The sequence below is a fragment of the Sciurus carolinensis genome, chromosome 1, assembly GCF_902686445.1.
Source record: "Sciurus carolinensis chromosome 1, mSciCar1.2, whole genome shotgun sequence".
In the NCBI taxonomy this organism is placed as follows: domain Eukaryota; kingdom Metazoa; phylum Chordata; class Mammalia; order Rodentia; family Sciuridae; genus Sciurus; species Sciurus carolinensis.
Genome location: NC_062213.1, coordinates 44,221,555 through 44,239,583, shown reverse-complemented (window position 1 = coordinate 44,239,583; position 18,029 = coordinate 44,221,555). Strand labels below are relative to the sequence as shown.

General features: G+C 32.1%; 1 protein-coding gene across 3 annotated transcripts in view; it reads left to right on the top strand.

The window, feature by feature from the left end:
• Tmem67 (transmembrane protein 67) overlaps window positions 1–17,511 on the top strand; it is a 41,755-nt gene extending 24,244 nt beyond the window's left edge. For all 3 annotated transcript variants that reach the window (XM_047565768.1, XM_047565781.1, XM_047565772.1), the window contains exons 19-28: window positions 310–409; window positions 502–641; window positions 3,281–3,421; window positions 7,077–7,157; window positions 7,835–7,951; window positions 10,981–11,097; window positions 11,203–11,307; window positions 11,908–12,010; window positions 14,842–14,984; window positions 16,145–17,511. In XM_047565768.1, coding sequence (XP_047421724.1) covers window positions 310–409; window positions 502–641; window positions 3,281–3,421; window positions 7,077–7,157; window positions 7,835–7,951; window positions 10,981–11,097; window positions 11,203–11,307; window positions 11,908–12,010; window positions 14,842–14,984; window positions 16,145–16,225 — 1,128 coding nt within the window. In that variant the 3' untranslated portion in view covers window positions 16,226–17,511. The remainder of the gene's footprint in view (window positions 1–309; window positions 410–501; window positions 642–3,280; window positions 3,422–7,076; window positions 7,158–7,834; window positions 7,952–10,980; window positions 11,098–11,202; window positions 11,308–11,907; window positions 12,011–14,841; window positions 14,985–16,144) is intronic.
• The last annotated feature ends 518 nt before the right edge of the window (window positions 17,512–18,029 follow it).

The window sequence follows — 18,029 nt, the reverse complement described above, 5'->3', positions numbered from 1 at the left end:
GAAAATATATTTTCTTATAAAGAAGTCAGATGATCTACAGAATTTTGGGAAAGTCAATTATAATTATGTAAGGAAAGAAAGAATATGAGAAAGGTGAATTAATAGGTGCATGACAATTATGTGAATTTGGTGATTCCAGGTTATGTGATGAGCTTCTAGTGACCCCCTAATGATATTAGAACTTCATGCGAAATTGCTTGTAAAAATTCCATACTCTTGTGATTGCAGTTTGTTTCTTAATCAATATTGATTTCATACACAAGCTTAATGCTAATACTTTTCACATATTTTATTGTATGTCATTTTCAGGCTCTGCAATTTTTGCATAAGATCATATCCCAGATTACCATAGACATATTCTTTATTGATTGGGAGCGACCTAAAGGAAAAGTTCTTAAAGCCGTTGAAGGTAATTTAAATAAACATGTGTACCAAATTTTTTTCTACTCTTGCAGAGCAAAGAAGGTTAACTGCCTTTACTCATTTTATCTTTCTGACCAGGTGAGGGTGGTGTACGGAGTGCCACTGTTCCTGTAAGCATATGGAGAACATATTTTGTAGCAAATGAATGGAATGAGATTCAGACTGTGAGAAAAATCAATCCACTCTTTCAAGTACTTACGGTCCTCTTCTTTTTGGAGGTATAACTGTTTGATATAATTGTATGCAACTTACTGGTACCTCACAAATGTTAATATACTTCCAACTAAGTTTTCATGATAGTGGAGGAGATTTTTGCAGGTTGAAATATTATTATACAGACATTAAAAAGCAGTGGTTTTTAAGCAAATTTGGTGATCTCTGCTTTTACTTTTTCTTCTTACCATAAAATAGACTAAGAGAAAAAAAGTCACAGTGAAATACTTAGAACAAAGTTTATCATCATACCCATCTTTAAGTGTATAATTAAGTGGTGTTAAGTATATTCACATTGTTATACAAAACCCTCACCTCCATCCATCTCCAGAAGTTTTCATCTTAAAAACCTGAAACTCTGTACCCATTAAACAACTAAGTATCCATTACCTTGTCCCAGTGTCCCAGACCCATTCTTCTTTCCATCTCCATGAATTTGATAACTCTAGGTATAATGAGTAGCTTTTAAGCCATTGGTTTAATGTCAGAATCCCCTGTGGAATATCTATGTTCCTTACCCTTAGAGATTATATTTCATTGATAGCTCTGAGGTAAGTACATGTATCTATATTTTGAAAAATTCCTCTCCACCATAACTGCACTGTTACTCCTGCATTAGGATCATTATTATAAGGTTGATATTTTTCAACAAATTATTGATGAACACCTATTTTTGACTATGTTCTGTGCTAAAAGCTAGGGCTACAACTGAACAAGATACAGCACTCCTAGTGGTACAATTGTGGGTTTTTTCATGGATCTGGTTGGGAGTATCAAAAGATGCATTTAATGCTGGGATATGAGACTAAAACATGGAAAAAGAAACCACTTTTATGTATGACAGGTTTTATCTGCGTTAATGTTGGATACAAATTAATTCTTACTCTATTTTTTCATGTTTCTTTTTTTGTTGTGGCAGGGGATAATTGCGGATTAAATCCAGGGGCACTTTACCACTGAACTATATCCCTAAGTCCTTTTTTTTTTTTGGAGACAGGGTCTCACTAAGTTGCTGAGGTCTTGCTTAAGTTGCTGAAACTGGCCTCAAATTTGGGACCCTCCTGCCTCAGCCTCCAGAGTTGCTAAGATTATAGGCATATACCACTGTACCCAACCCTTCCTTTTCATTTTTAAAACTAGTAGAAGAATACATGTGTCCTTAGAGCTTTTAAATAATATTTATAATACTTTAAAAACTGAGTTTAAGTAGTGCCTTTTTTAATTGGCAAGGAAAAATGATATACATTTATAATGTACAATATGTATTAAATATGAATACATTGTAGAATGACTAAATCTAGCTAATTAGCATATCTGTTACCTCACATAATTAGCTATTTTGTTTGGTAATGTAGTGTTTTTTAAGAATGTTGGATAGGGAGGTTTGGTGGAGGGGACAGTGGTGCGCACGCCTTTAATTCTAGAGACTAGGGAAGGGAAGCTGAGGCAGGTGGATCACAAGTTCAGAGCCAGCCTCAGCAACTTAGCAAGTTCCTAAGCAACTTGGCAAGACCCTGTCTCAAAAAAAATTAAAAGGCCTGGGGTGTAGCTTAGTGGTAAAGCACCTCTGGGTTCAATCCCTATATCAGAAAAAGGAACTTGACTGGTCACAGTGGTGCATGCCTGTAATACTGGCAGCTTGGGAGGCTGAGGCAGTTGAATTGCAAGTTCAAAGCCAGCCTCAGCAATTTAGCAAGGCTCTGAGCAACTTAGTGAAACCCTGTCTCCAAATAAATTATGAAAAAGGGCTGGGGATTTGGCTTAGTGATTAAGTGCCCCTGGGTTCAATCCCCAGTACAAAATATAAATAAAACCAAAAAACAAAGAATGTTGGATTAGCTTTAAAAGGGTTTTCATGATAAAGAAGCTTTATGTCAATTAAGCTTGTAAAACACTGAATTCAATAAAGTGATTTAGAAATTTTACAGTAAAACTTCTTAAAGTCTTTTTGTGGTGCTGGGGATCAAACTCAGGGCCTTGTGCACTCAAGGCATGCACTCTACCAACTGAGCTATCTCCCCAGCCCCTTAGAGTCTTTATTCTACAAGAATGGGAAGCATGGAGGTAAATGTAATTTACAGATCCAATTTATTTAACCCTAGCTTCCTTTCATCAAAGAAGGTATGTTTAGAAGACGTTTTGGAATATACTGTTTTAAAGTAGAAAAAGTAACTAATATAATGCCTAACAAATGTTAAATACACTTGAACTGTTATTTGTTAGTTTAACGCAATGGTAGTTTACTTAAGAAAGGTTTTTGTTTGTTTTAATTTTGTTAGTGGGTAGGTCAAAGTTATATTTGGACCTTATGTGTATCAAGAAGAAAACCAAATGAAGTAACAAAATATTTTGGAGTAATTACTTTATAATTAGCATACAGGATAACAGGGATGAACATGTGGCTCAGTAGTAGAGTGCTTGCCTAGCATGCCTGAGGCACTGAGTTCAATCCCCAGCATGACCCAAAAAAAAAAAAAAATTAATACTGAATAAAAATTACTTTTAATCTATACTTTCTACTATTTGCAAACTTGTTTATTTTAGTTCTTTAAGTTGGGAAGTAGAAAAGAGTTTTCCATTTTCAGTCTAGAAGAGTTTCTTTATTCATGTCTGTTTAAATTATTATTTTTCCTTTTTATTTCAGGTTATGGGATTCAAGAACTTAGCATTAATGGACCCATCTTCTAGTCTTTCTAGAAACCCATCTAGCTACATAGCTCCTTATAGCCGCATCTTGAGATATGCAGTAACTACTGCTCTTTGGCTAGTCATTGGAATTGTACAGGTAACAGGAGATTACACTTTTACATAACATTGTTTCTCTGTACCTCTGCTTGCATAATGGTTATCCTCAAATATTGACCATATACTGATTTCAACAGCAAAAGAAAGGTGACAAGAACAATAACAATAGTTAATTCTGATATTATATCATAATGCAAGCATTGTGTTAATCATTTTATTGCTTTACATATATTAACTACTTAATCTTAACATTAGCCCTCAGAGATAGGTTCTGTTAGATCCTTATTTTGCAGGTAAGGAAACTTTAGGCACAAGAAGGTTAAATAACTCAGTTATTTAAAAATCATGCAACTCATAGTTGGCAGAACTGAAGTTTAAACCCAAGCATATTGATTTCAGAGCTCACATTCTTGTCACTAGTAGTCTCTGAAGGGTCCTTTCAGGGTCTGTAGCTTTCTAGTCTTAGGATGGACCTGTGTCTAGTTTGTGTGTAACATATATGCCACCCTAAGTATTCTCTTTTCCTTTGAAACATAGTTTATTGTTTGCATTTTTTATATTTCATATATTCAAATTCCAAGTATGTCTTAGGAAATTTTCTTTGAAATGTTTTTTGAAATAACCCAAACTAAAAATAACCCTCTGGGCCTCAGAGTCCCATGGCTCTAGTAGAGGTTTTTTCCTATGCTTGCTTTCTTTATCCTCTTAAAGCAAAAAAGAAGAAGAAGAAGAAGAAAAGAGAGCAACAACTAAACATTTTAATTCTAATGATCTGTACTTCTGTCTCTTGATTCCAGCTACTCCCATGAATAGAAGAGAGTCTTTCTGTTTAATTAAAATTTCCTTTAACAAACAGCAAATGAAGATGGGACCTCTAGAAAAAAAAGATTTAACTTCCTATCTCCTGGTTAATAAGTCTATACCTAAAATAGCCTCTTTTTAAGGATATTTTGGTATTAAAGTTCCTTTAAGAGAACTTATTCCTACAGAATTGAATCCAGGTGGCATTCTCTAACCTGAGAATTGACTTTTTAAATTTACATTTGTTATAAATTGATGAGATTTCTTCAGACATGAAGCTACAGGGATTAAGCTAATGAGGGAATATTAACCAAAAAGGAAAACAAATTAAAATTTTAAATAAGATTGGCTCAAGAGTATGGGGTTTGATGTTTATCATCAGTATAATAGTAAAGAAATATTTTGTACATGTACCAGTATTTTTGTGAATATATCATATTTCATCTGATGCAGAAAATTTAAAGGAACATTATCTGAAACTTTCCATATTAGGTCGAACGTAACAGAAACAACAAAACAGAATAGGAGTGACTAAAATGAAAGAACTTTGTTTTTCCCATGAGAAGGAAGAGCAAATGTCAGCAGTGCAGGACTAGAATGGTGGCTTACTGCTGCCGTCAGGATATAGAAGGCTGTTCAGCTCTGTCACCTGGGGCTTCCATCTCTAAGGTTGTATGGTGGTCCATAATGACTGAGAGTTGCAGGAGGGATCTAGGGGAGATGAATTGACCCTCCCATGTTTAAGAGCCTTTCAGAAGTGCTATCCAGCCTCCTTGGCTGGAACCTGGTCATTTGGCTACACCAATCTGCACTGGAGTCTTTCAGCTCCTGTGGGTCCTGCTCAAGGGATGGGTCTGTTACTAGGGAGAAAGGGTAAAGAATTGTTGGGACAGCAACATGCCACTACCTAACCTCATTCTTTGCTTCTCACTTCACTGTCAGATGGATAACAAGGCATCTCTCCCTTTGGCAGTATTCTAAGATTTCAGTGTTTATTCCTTAAATATCCTTGTTCCTTAACTTGTGATAGCCTCCTAAATTTGTCTAAATACTTCTGGATTGTAATAATGAGTCTGTTTTATTGTTCATTCCTTTTATTTCTCTAAACCTATCCTCTTCAACTTTTAAGTAGTATCCTTATTTTTGAACTTCAAGTGTTGGAGTTTTTCATGTTCTTCAGATGAGTTAAAAAGTATGTATATGGAGTGTTTAAGAAAGTGTTCTTAATCATCAGTGATGTAGATTTACTTATTTATTCATTTGTGTATTTGAATACACTTTACATACTAGGCACTGTGCTGATTCATGGATATGCTATAACAAGAACGAGTTATAGGTTGTGATACTTGTTATGAAGAGATTCAGCAGGAGATGGTCAACAGAGATGAGGGGAATGGGGTTCAGGAATGGGACATTAGTGACAGCTTTAAATAGGATAGTTAGGAAATCTTACTCTGAAATCTATCTAAAAAGGTCTACAGTGTGAAATGTTTTAATTTATAAAATTTCCCTTTCTAGTGTTGTTAAATTTAAGAAAACACTCAAAACCATTCTAGTTGAATAATTAACACATTATCTGTTGTCAGAGTAGAATACTAAGATGTATGCATTTTATGTGATGTTCTGTTAGAGAAGATTAGTTTTTTGTTTTTTTTTTTCATTTTTATTGTAAAAAAATGGGATACATCTTGTTTCTCTGTACATGAAGTAGAGGCATACCATTTGTGTAATCATACATTTACATAGGGTAATGGCATTCAATTCATTCTGTTATTTTTTTTCTCCCCCCACCCCTCCCACCCCTCTTATCCCTCTATAGAGTCCCTCCATCCTCCATTCTTGCCCCCTTCCCACCCCCTATATGTGTCATCATCCACTTATCAGTGAGATCATTCATCCTTTGGTTTTTTGAGATTGGCTTATCTCACTTAACATGATATTCTCCAATTTCATCCATTTGCCTGCAAATGCCATAATTTTATTATTCTTTATGGCTGAGTAATATTCCATTGTATATATATATATACCACAGTTTCTTTATCCATTCATCAATTGAGGGGCATCTAGGTTGGTTCCACAATCTGGCTATTGTGAATTGAGCAGCTATGAACATTGATGTGGCTGTATCTCTGTAGTATGCTGATTTTAAGTCCTTTGGGTATAGGCCAAGGAGTGGGATAACTGTGTCAAATGATGGTTCCATTCCAAGCTTTCTGAGGAATCTCCACACTGCTTTCCAGAGTGGCTGCACTAATTTGTAGCCCCACCAGCAATGTATGAGTGTACCTTTTTCCCCACATCCTCTCCAACACCTATTGTTGCTTGTATTCTTAATAATCGCCATTCTAATGGGGGTGAGATGGAATCTTAGGGTAGTTTTGATTTGCATTTCTTTTGTTACTAAAGATGTTGAACATTTTTCATATGTTTGTTGATTGCTTGTAGATCGAGAAGATTAGTTTGAAAAGCCCAAATTTTCCAATGACTTTTGGAATCCAGGAGATGAACAAAATTATAAAACCAGACATAAATCTGGCCATTAATACACTTATCTATCCTAAATTTTTTAAAGCTTTTTTTCCTTTCTTTCCACAATTTGTCTTGTTTAGACACAGAAAAATTTTTTAAATTTAAAATGATCTCCCTCAATGACACTTAACACAAAATCCTTGTTCCTTTGACATACAGTCAGAAATACCAAGCAGGATTTTATCCCACAGGAAACATTAGAGACCACTATGTTCTTGGTTGGAACTTTTTTATTTATTTATTTATTTTATTATTTATTATTTATTATTTTATTATTTATTTATTTTCATAAAATACTGCAGTGACTATAAAAGAAGATTGAAATCCTAAAGGCTAATAAGCATGAATTTGGCTTAATGTTTCAGATTGTGTTCTTTGCTGCTTTTTATGAGAGATTTGTAGAGGATAAAATTCGACAGTTCGTTGATTTATGCTCTATGAGTAATGTAAGTACTTTTTGACTTTATCTTGTAACTTTTAAGTTATGAATAAGCTGGGCATGGTGGTACACACCTGTAATCCCAGGGACTCAGGAGGCTGAGGCAGATTGCAAGTTCAAACCCAGCCTCAGCAACTTATTGAGGCCCTAAGCAACTCAGCAAGACCCTGTCTCTAATAAAAGGCTAGGGATGTCGCTCAGTGGTTAAGCACTGGTAGGTTCAATCCCTGGTACCAAAGGGGCTGGGAGGTTATGAATACATTAAGAGGCTTTAAAAGTGATTTGGTATGATTGGATTTGTAGTCTAATTTCCACTGGCTATTAATTCCAGAGATAGTTATAATGAGCTATAAATTAATACTCACTGCCTTAGTTTTTTCTTCTTCATTTGCAGTTTTAATTATGAATTTCTTATGCTGCCAAATACTTTATTTATCCTGTTGCCTCTGAAAATTTTCATGTTTCAAAATTTCTTCCTTTCTTAGAAAATATCTTCAAGTCTCCTTTCTATCTAGTTTTTAAAAGTAACCTCATTATCCTTTATTACCTTGTTATCCTTTTCATACATTTCCCAGGAATTCAGTTCTTCTTATTTTGGGAGAAAGAAAGTAATTTTAAGAAAAATTAATTTTTAGTGTTTTGCTAGTGAGTTGCTAATTGCTTATTTTTCTTCTCTTTTTATAGATTTCAGTGTTTCTGTTATCCCACAAATGTTTTGGATATTACATTCATGGTAGATCAGTTCATGGGCATGCAGATACTAATATGGAAGAAATGAATGTGAATCTTAAAAGAGAAGCGGTATAAATATATTTTACATTTTTTTGTTTTTAAGTTGAAATATGGATTTTCTTAATCTAAGATTTATAATAATAGTTTTAAAAAATCTTCATTGGTCAGTTTTGAAAGTTGCTAGGATACCATAAACTTACTATCATGAACATTGGTCAAGGGAAAGAACCTAATTTTATCCAGCAGTTCATATATGAATTCTGTTTCAGGGTAACTGAATAATACACAATAAAAGTTCTTCCTTATAAATTAGACAGTAACCATTTTGGAATGACTATTGAATTAATGAGTATAGGCTGCAGTCGTCAGTGGGTGTCAAACAATTAAGTGACTATTGATGGAACTTTGTAATGAGGGATCAGATTGGCATATTCTGGACACACTGACTCAATTTTTTAATAATTAAAATGAAGAATGCTGACATTATATATTTCCTAATATGCTACAGGAGGATGTACATAACATTACCTTTGAAGTAGTCTTACCTAAGAAAATTGAACCTGAATTTAATCAAGCCTCTAGACCCAACCACTGTTTTACAGGAAATACAAAGAATACTAGGACAATTTAAATAGCACCATAGGCAGTAATTAGCCAGATCCAGAATATAGGATGCCTTATAGGACAAATCACTCAGTGTCTCCAAACAAACCAATGACATGAAAAGAAAATGGGGTAACTGTGGTGGTAAATCTGTTACATAATAAGAGAGGTTTAAGAAACAAAATGATCGAATACAGTGTATGTTCTTTATTTAAATTCTGATTCGGGCAAACCAACTATAACAAAAATCTTTGGAAACAATCTGAGAGATTTAATGAACTCTATGTTCAAACATATTAAAAATGATTAATTTTATAGATATAATATTGGCATGATAGTTTATTTCTTTTTAGTTAGAGGTGTGGAGCTATTTACAGATGAAATGACAGTCTGGAGTTTGGTTAGAATAATCGAAGAAGAAAATTGGGAAGATAAATGAAACAAAATTAGTAAAATGTTGGTAATTGTTAAACTGGGTAACAAGTGGTTTACTATTTTTTCTACTACATGCATTTGAGAACTTCCATAATAAAATGTTTAAAAGGGAGAACCTTGTGGATTTAGTGATTAAGGAGCCATACCTGTGACTTGTAAGAATTTGATTCTTGATAATGACATCTCAGAGAATGTATTTAATACATTGAACAGGATCACTTGGTTAACTATTAGAAATTAACCGAAGTTGAAAGGTTAAATGTAAAAATTAATAAGCACCTAGAAAAGAATATTTCAGATTGGGGAATGACATTAAAAGCAAGAGACCTGGAGATGTGGCTCAGTGATAATGCTTGCCTAGCATATATAGTTTAATCCCCAGTACTACAAAAAAAAAAAATAATAATAATAATAATAGCATAAAAATCAAAAAAAGCAGAAAAAGAGTGAGAACCTTGAATAATGTTGGAATCTCTTTGCTTCAAATACAGGAAATATTAATTGATTTTACTTTATTAATATAGTATGTTTACATATCAAATGATCATAAATAAACGATAGTAAATTATCATAAAATCCTCATACCAAATATAACAGATACTGAAAAGAATATTGGAAGTTATACAAGACAGTAAGAAAACACTAAATTAAAACCTCATTGGAAAAATGACCAAAAGATTTTTAAAAATAAAAAGTGAAACAGAAGAAACTAATAAACCTTTAAAAAAATCTTTAACTCACAACCAAAGAACTAAATATAGAAACAATGATTTTTCCTCTTAAAATCAGTAAACTTTTTTAAAAAGAAAGCTAATACTAATAACACCCACAGACAAAATAAAATGGGCACCCACAAAAAAATTAGTGTCAGAATAAGTTTTTATAAACCTTCTAGAAAGCATTTAAGCAATATAAATATCAGGAACTTTTTATGAGTTCATAATCTTTGATTTTATGGATTTAACTCAAGGAAAAGTTAGCAATATAAATACCTAATTAGATTTTGGATATTTGTTCATGGGTTATTTGTAAGGAAAATATGTAAAAATTGGAGAATATTAAATAAATTGGTTTGCCTTTACAGTGACTCTTTAGATATTAAAATCATATTTGATAGATGATGCTAAGTGAAAAAGAAATCAGTATGATCCCAATTTTATGTCCACATATGTATATATACCTTAGAAAAAGGCCTGGAAATGAAATGCCTTAAAATATCTCTAGCTCTTGGTATTGAGATTATAGGTAATTTTTATTTCTTTTTTATACCTTTCCAATTTTGTAAATTCACAATGAATTTGGTTTTTTTAATCAAGAAAAAAACCTGTTTTTTAAAATAGAAAATTTTATCACGTCTTCTTCCTTTAAGTTTATAGAAAAGTGTTATATTGTGTTTGCAGATTATATTTAGACCAAGAAGGAGAATATAATCACTGGAGTAGGTGAACAGGCTTTGTTGGAGCAAGAGAACTTGAGCAGAACTAAGAAACACCAGTGGGAATTGGCTCGGTGGTGGGGCAAATGGTCACATTTGTGGTTAACAGTATTTAAGTCTGATCAAGGAGACCTGAAATGACATCTGGTTCATAACATTTACTATTCAGTCATGTGTCACTGCCTTTTTATTGAAATTAATTAAGGAAGAATTTTAAATGTTTAGGGGGAAAAAAAGTCATTTATAATTATATTACTAGTTAATTTTTAAAACTAGACTTTTGGTCATACATTAAAGAACAATAAGATTAATCATAAAGCTAAGAATATCAATATGCAGTGAACTTGTTTTTCTGTGTTTGTTTTTAGTAGAGCAGAGTAAAGATGACGTAAAGAACTATAGTGGAATATGAACTAGAATAAACTAGAAGTCAGTAAACTGGGAAAGAGTGAGAACCTTGAATAATGTTGGAATCTCTTTGCTTCAAATACAGTTTCAGTAAATTTCATGAGGCTTCTAAATTTTGGAATGTGTGATACCAACTAAAAGTAAAATATGTATTTTCTTTTTGAGATAGGCAGAGCTTTATAATTTCCATTTAATTTCAGTTCTTTTAACTTTTCAGGAAAATTTGTGTAGCCAGAGAGGTTTGTTGCCCAACACAGAAGGTCAGACTTTTCAGATTGCAATTTCTAGCCAGATGAGACAACACTATGACAGAATCCATGAGACCTTGACGAGGGTTTGTATAAAGTACTGTTCAGATATATTTGCCAATATTTAATATATTTCAGTACCAAGAACATTAAGACATGCTGTATTTATTCATTTCTCTTTTTGATATTAGAAAAATGGCCCTGCTAGACTTTTGAGTTCATCAGCAAGTACTTTTGAGCAGAGTATAAAAGCATATCATGCGATGAATAAATTTCTTGGCTCTTTCATTGATCATGTATGTATATCAACATTTATATTTAAACTAGGATCAAATGCAAATTTTATAAATCTAAGAGCAAATGTCAGTTATAATTTGAGTCAACCAAGTGAGTGAATTTCCTCTTTTGTCTGTCAAATTTAATATGTAGGAATGATAGTTTTATAAAGATATTTGTAGCCACTCACTTATGTTTTAGCAATAATGTTAGGTTATATAAAAGAAAAATGTGATTTTATGTGTTTATTAACAAGCGAAGATTCCTTTAAAATATGCCTATACTAGAATTTTGTTAGCAGGTTACCAAAATATTACTTACTATATTACTGATTATTGAGATCCTTAAATATTATGCTATGATTATATTCCAAAAAGTCTGTAAATTGATTTTCAGTATATCTAGCCATAAATACTACTAGTAGTATATTTAAAATTTAAATACAGCATTTAAAATTTAAAACATCTGTAAAGAGAATTTCATTCTAAATTCTAGTGTAGTAAATTCATTTTGAAGAACAGATTTTCTTTGTATACTATTCTTTTTCCCTATTTTTTATTTTGTATTAATTGGAAATCATTTATTTCACTACTATTTTTTATATGACTATCTTTTGTTAGGTTCACAAGGAAATGGATTACTTCATAAAAGACAAGTTGCTTCTTGAAAGAGTTCTTGGAATGGAATTCATGGAGCCAATGGAAAAAAGCATCTTTTACAATGGTATACTTCAAATGCCTTTGCTGAATTTGATTACTATTATCAAAGTTTAGGGGGAAAAGACTTGTGGTTATTTTTCCTTGGAGTTTTATAATTTTATATGAAAACAGGGAAACATAATGAACTGAATCTCATGAAACTATAATAATTTTCTCTTATGTAGCAGGAAGCAGATAGTTAAAAGGGCCTATAAGAAAGCAAAAAAGATGAATTTCAGAATTAACAGTACACACTAAAGAGATGGAAAAACAAATATAAAAAATTTAGATTTTATTAGAATATTCATTCAGTAGCAGACTTCAGAAACATTTAAAGAGTAACACTTCTGATTAATGTTCAAAATCTGATTTTTTTATTTTGTCCAAGTAATTCAAAATCCCTGATGTTTGTAGTGGGTAGTGATTTAAAATGATTTTTAATTGTTAGAAAGATAGTATATATCTTACTTATAATGTGACTAATAACCTGTTATTATGAGTTGGTGAGAATAAAAATAGTATAACCAGCATCCTGGTCTAGATGTGTATTGCATGTGTATTGCATGCCACATGTTTTCCAGTTCTGGGATATACAGACCATTGATTTGTCTGTCTCTCTAGAGAGTTCTGGGATAAAAGTCTATAAGCACAGGTTACATCAGGGACAGAAAGGCAATAAAAAAATTTAACCAGATAGTGTGAATTCAGAAAAGGCAACATGGAGAAGTTTGAAATGGGTGTTAAAGTGTAAATAACTGTCAAACCAGAGTTAAGGTGGAGGAGTGGGGAGGTAGGGAGACAAAGACATTCATGCAGAAGTGAAAAGGAGATTTATTTTAAGTTTACAAAGTGCATTCTGTACTTTAGACTTTAAGTAGTCTAGTATGAAGTGGAACACAGTGTAGAAGAGTGTTTGAAAGATAAAGAGGACAAAGGCCATATCCCAAAGGACTGTATGACACCATAAGGAGTTTCCCTTTATCTTATGGACCAGTCACTTCCAAAAAAAAAAAAAGCATATATTTCCAAAATTTTTGTCCTTTTTAAATGACTATTCATAGATTTGTAATTTCATCATTCTTAATTTATATTTTTAAAAAATCATATAATAAAAATTAACAAAATATATCTATTATAGTAAATATGCTCAGAATTTTATTCTGATAGGGATATATGATCAAAACAATTTGGAAACCTCTGCCAATGAACACGGATATCATTGAAGCATCCTAATCAGATCTGATTTGTAAATTGGATGAATTACTTTGGTATATGGTACAGGTTGAGATAGAGATGAGCTTAGTCATTAAGAATTTGACTTTCAAAGTCTTCTGGTCTTGGATTCAAAATCTGAGGCTACCATTCACTAGCTTTGTGAACTTGAGAAACTTACTTAACCTTTCTGAATTTTAATGCCCTCTCTATAAAATCAAGTCTGACCCTTCTCAAGGTTTTATGGGATTACCATGTAGAGAGAACCTAGAACAATATCTGTTATGGGTAGACAGCTAGGAAAGGGATGTTGTTACCATTTCTAATAATACAGTCATCATTTTTGTTCATTGTTTTGTCTTTTTCTTCTCCCTTCTTCTATTTTCCTTTGTTCTCTTTTGTCTTCCTCCTCCTCTCTTTTTCTGTGTGTCTTCATCTTCAGCAGATGAACGAGGAGATGAGCTAAGGCAGTAGAAATGGGAACAAAGAAGAAGAAAACATTGCCAGAGATGTTAAGGGGAAAAAACTAGGAGCAAAAGTGTAGACAAAAGTTATTCATACTTCCAGCTTACATGACTAAGTAGATGGTAGTGGTGCCTTTGCCTAAGGCAGGAGTTACTAATAGAGGACCAGGTTTTTAGTGAAAGAAGTTGAATTTAGTTTTGATTGTATTGTACGTTGAAGTACCTTGGGACATCAAGGAACAGATATCCAGTAAGACAATAAATATAATATAAAGGACCAGATCTTAGGAGAATGTTAAGGGCACATAATAAACTGGGGAACTACCATTGTATGATGTCATTGCTGGAGTGATGTGGATCACCAGGAAGAACATGTAAGACAGAATTTTTTACTTAGATATACACAAGCATAATATGCATGGAGAAGTTCATATTTTGTAAGGTTATAGCTGATAGGTCAGCGAATTTTCCCAAACTGAATGTATCCCCATAACCTAGCACCCAGATCATAACAGAACATTACCTGTGCCACAACATCGCCTCCTGTAAAACCAAGGTTTCTCACTGGATATCCATAGTGACTTTGGTAGTTCTCTGGACCTCCCAAAAATTATATGCAGAATTTGTATATTTATACTTTTTTCCTTTTTTTTTTTTTTTTTTCCTATTGAAAAGGGTTATATTTTTAAAAGGGCGTTCATATCCCAGAAAGGACAAAACCCACTTGTTGAGTTAAAAGAGTTTTGAAGCAAAAGCTTACGGAGATTATTTGAGACAAAAATTCTAGAACACTAAATTATTCTATGCTTTGCTGTATTTTTTCTTTTCTTAACTTACTCTACCTTAGAGCTTCTTTCTAAGATTAATTTATCCTTTAGTTAGATTAAAGAAATATACAAAAAGATATTCATTCACTGGTCCTTACAAGGTATTGTTTATATACTTATACTACTAGCAATTGCCAACCTTTATGGAAACTGCTTCTTTGGAGTTTTTATGAGTTCTTCGACTAACCTTTTAAATTAGCAAATCTTAACACCTTTTGTATCTTTTTGTGTAAGCTATATTGTAATGTAATACTTGTTTCTAATATGCTGTGTTTAAATTCCCAAATTTTATCACCAGAAATTTATCACAGATTTGTTCTATTTTTAAATTTCTCACGTATCTTTTTTAATAGATGAAAGTTACTCCTTCAGCAGTACGCTATTTTATGGAAATGAAGCCACTCTTCTTATTTTTGATCTGTTGTTCTTCTGTGTTGTGGATTTGGCTTGCCAAAATTTTATTTCAGCAGCCTTCCTTACATACCTACAACAAGAGGTAAATCTTACAAATTTTTCTGGGTTTTTCTTAAAAGAAATGTATTGAAAGTAGATATTTGTTTGCATAGCAGAGTAACAATGTCCACTTACATTTAGAATATCATTAACGCTACCAAAAGAAGGGCTACAGCTGACCACATTCTGCACAATGTTCTTAGGGTCAGTGAACTACTGGGATTCAGTGGAAGGTATACATTGCTTCAGAAGATGTGAAAGGAATCTGGTAGAAAGATATTTAACTGCCGGACTCCTAGATACCAAAAGTTAACAATAATTTAAAAGAGAGTCCCATTCATAACAAAAAAGCAAGGAATAGATATTTAGCTCAAGACTCCCCACTGAAAAACCCCTTTACTTTGTTGCGAATAATAAATAACTATGCAGGTGAAATATCTGAAATGGAGATTTTAAGAAATGCTAAATCTGTGCTTCTTGAAATACTGTTATTAATATCACACAAATATTCTACTGTATCAAGGATATTTATGAGTGATTTAAGATATAATTTATTCTATTAGAGAACTAAAATTATGAAAAAGTTCTGCCCATACTAGTCTTTTTTAAAATTTTTAAAAAATTTTTTACAGATTACATTTTGATTCATTGTACACAAATGGGGTACCTCATTTCGTTTCTATGGTCGTACACAATGTAGATTCATACCATTCATGTAATCATACATGTACATAGGGTAATGATGTCTGTCCTCATTTTCCTCTCCCCCTCATTTCTTTTTTACATAATCTGAAGTTCCTCCATTCTTCTCTCACTCCCCATACCCCTCAACCCCATTATATATCATTCTCCACTTATCAGGGAAAACATTCGGCTTTCAGTTTTTTGGGTTTGACTTATTTCACTTAGCATGATATTCTACAATTCATAGATTCTTTTGATTTCTGTAGCTTTTAGAGTTAGAAGAAAGTTGACTTCCAGATATTTACAATGTATTCCTGTTAATTCATAAAGATATCTTCTAAATAGGAACATGAACTGCTTTGATAATAGCTTTGAAATAATTTTGTGTATAATCACACAACTCAGAAGTTTGATAAATGAAATTAGTTGAATTAGCTAATTCAATTTAGATGATTTAGTTGATGTGCATATTTAATTTTATTTATAAATATTTCATTCTCAATTGTTTTAATGTTCCAGATTTTTAGATTTATCCGTAATACAGTAGGACAGAAGAATTTGGTGACCAAAACATTGGTGGATCAAAGATTTCTGATTTAACTTATTGATCATATAACTTAAGGACTCAGTATAATCATGGCAAAGAAGTCATGATATCAGGTTAGTTTGGCATGTTTTTTAAAATTTTAATACAGATTATTCTGTTTTTTATCTATAGATTTATTTTTATAACTTGTAAAAATATGATCAACATAATGGAAATTATTGTTTCCCACTATGTGTGGTATTTAATTCACTAAATAACACTGACAGGCTAAAAATGTAAATGTTGCTTTCAGAAAAATAATTTTTAACAGTAATCAAAATAATCCCCATCATTTGTACTAAAGATCATTTTATAAACTGCTTTGTCTACGTTTTCTCACATTGATAAACTATTTGATTCCAAGTTCAAGACTAGTTTTCAATTTAGTATTTACATGTTTTATTTGCACTTATAGTTAAATAAATGTTGAAATATATTTTCAAGTTTATTTAGAAATTTCAAATTGTATTATTTTTGATTCACTTTGCCTCATTCTATGTTCACCTATGCCTGTATACAATACTTTTTTCCATGAAGTGTGTTGACATCTCTAATGTGGTTTACATTTATTGTTATAATATGTGACATATTTCCCAATATAGTTTTCAATACATTTTCAATTAATTTTAAGAGTACTTCTGCAAAGTTCTGCCTTTTAACTTTGTTAAAGATAATAAATAACAAACTGTTTAAGTTTATCATGTTATGTTGACAAGGAGATTTATTAAAAGCAAATTTAGGCTTCATAAGTCAGTAGACTTTTAGTAAGTGAAAATAAGCTAGGATTCAAAATATAAATAATTTCTGAAACATATAGCTGATAACTTTCCATATTTTCCCTCAACATATTCTTTAGTAATTCTTCTCATGGTATACCATGTACTTGAAATATCCTCATAGTTCAAGTATAATAGTCATTAACTCCATTGATGTTATGTAAATATGTAAATACAATTCTATGTAAATAGTATTTATATTTCTGAATTGAAAATATATAATAAAACATTTTGTGGTTCTGTTTGATTAATTTATCTTCTATGAATTAACACTCAGGAATATAGTACTTTGGGGGCAGGGTTTCTGTCCACTGCCAAAGATGAATCTCTCACTTTTCCCTGAGTCTCAAGAATTACTGAGGAGAAAGAAAGAGAGCTAGTAAGTTGAGTCTTTGAAACTCTAGTTTCTGAAGTGTCATGTATAGGAATGTCTTTATAAAAGCTGCAACGATAAATAAATGTACCATGCATAAATTTCCACTCAGAAGCATGTGAAAGAAATTCAGCCTTCATTCTGCATATGAAATGTTACTATTAATATGAATGTTTTTTAAAATGGTAAATTTCAAAATGCCAGATTGAGTGAATCCCTTGCTAATAAATTAAAATACAAAACATTTTAAAATCATTCTAAATTAGTTTTGTACAACATTTTTATTTTGGTTAGATACATGACAACTTGTGTAGCTTTTCATACATTGTTCACATTGCCACAACTTCGTGATCACATGACTTATTTTCCATTGGGTTCATGACCTTTGTCTATTTCTGTAGCACCTAGAAACATTTGCTACAGCTCTTCATTGTTTCATAATGAAGCAAACCCTAGAGAGATTCTTTAAAATTTTTGTGTACTTTGTATTCACCTTAAAAAAAAAAAAAAATACATAGGCTGGGACTGGAGTTATAGCTCAGTGGTGGAGGCTTGCCTAGCACCTGTGAGGCACTGGGTTCAATCCTCAGCACCACATATAAATAAAATAAAGGTATTGTGTTCGTACACAGCTAAAAAATATATACATATAAGAAATAAAATTACCCA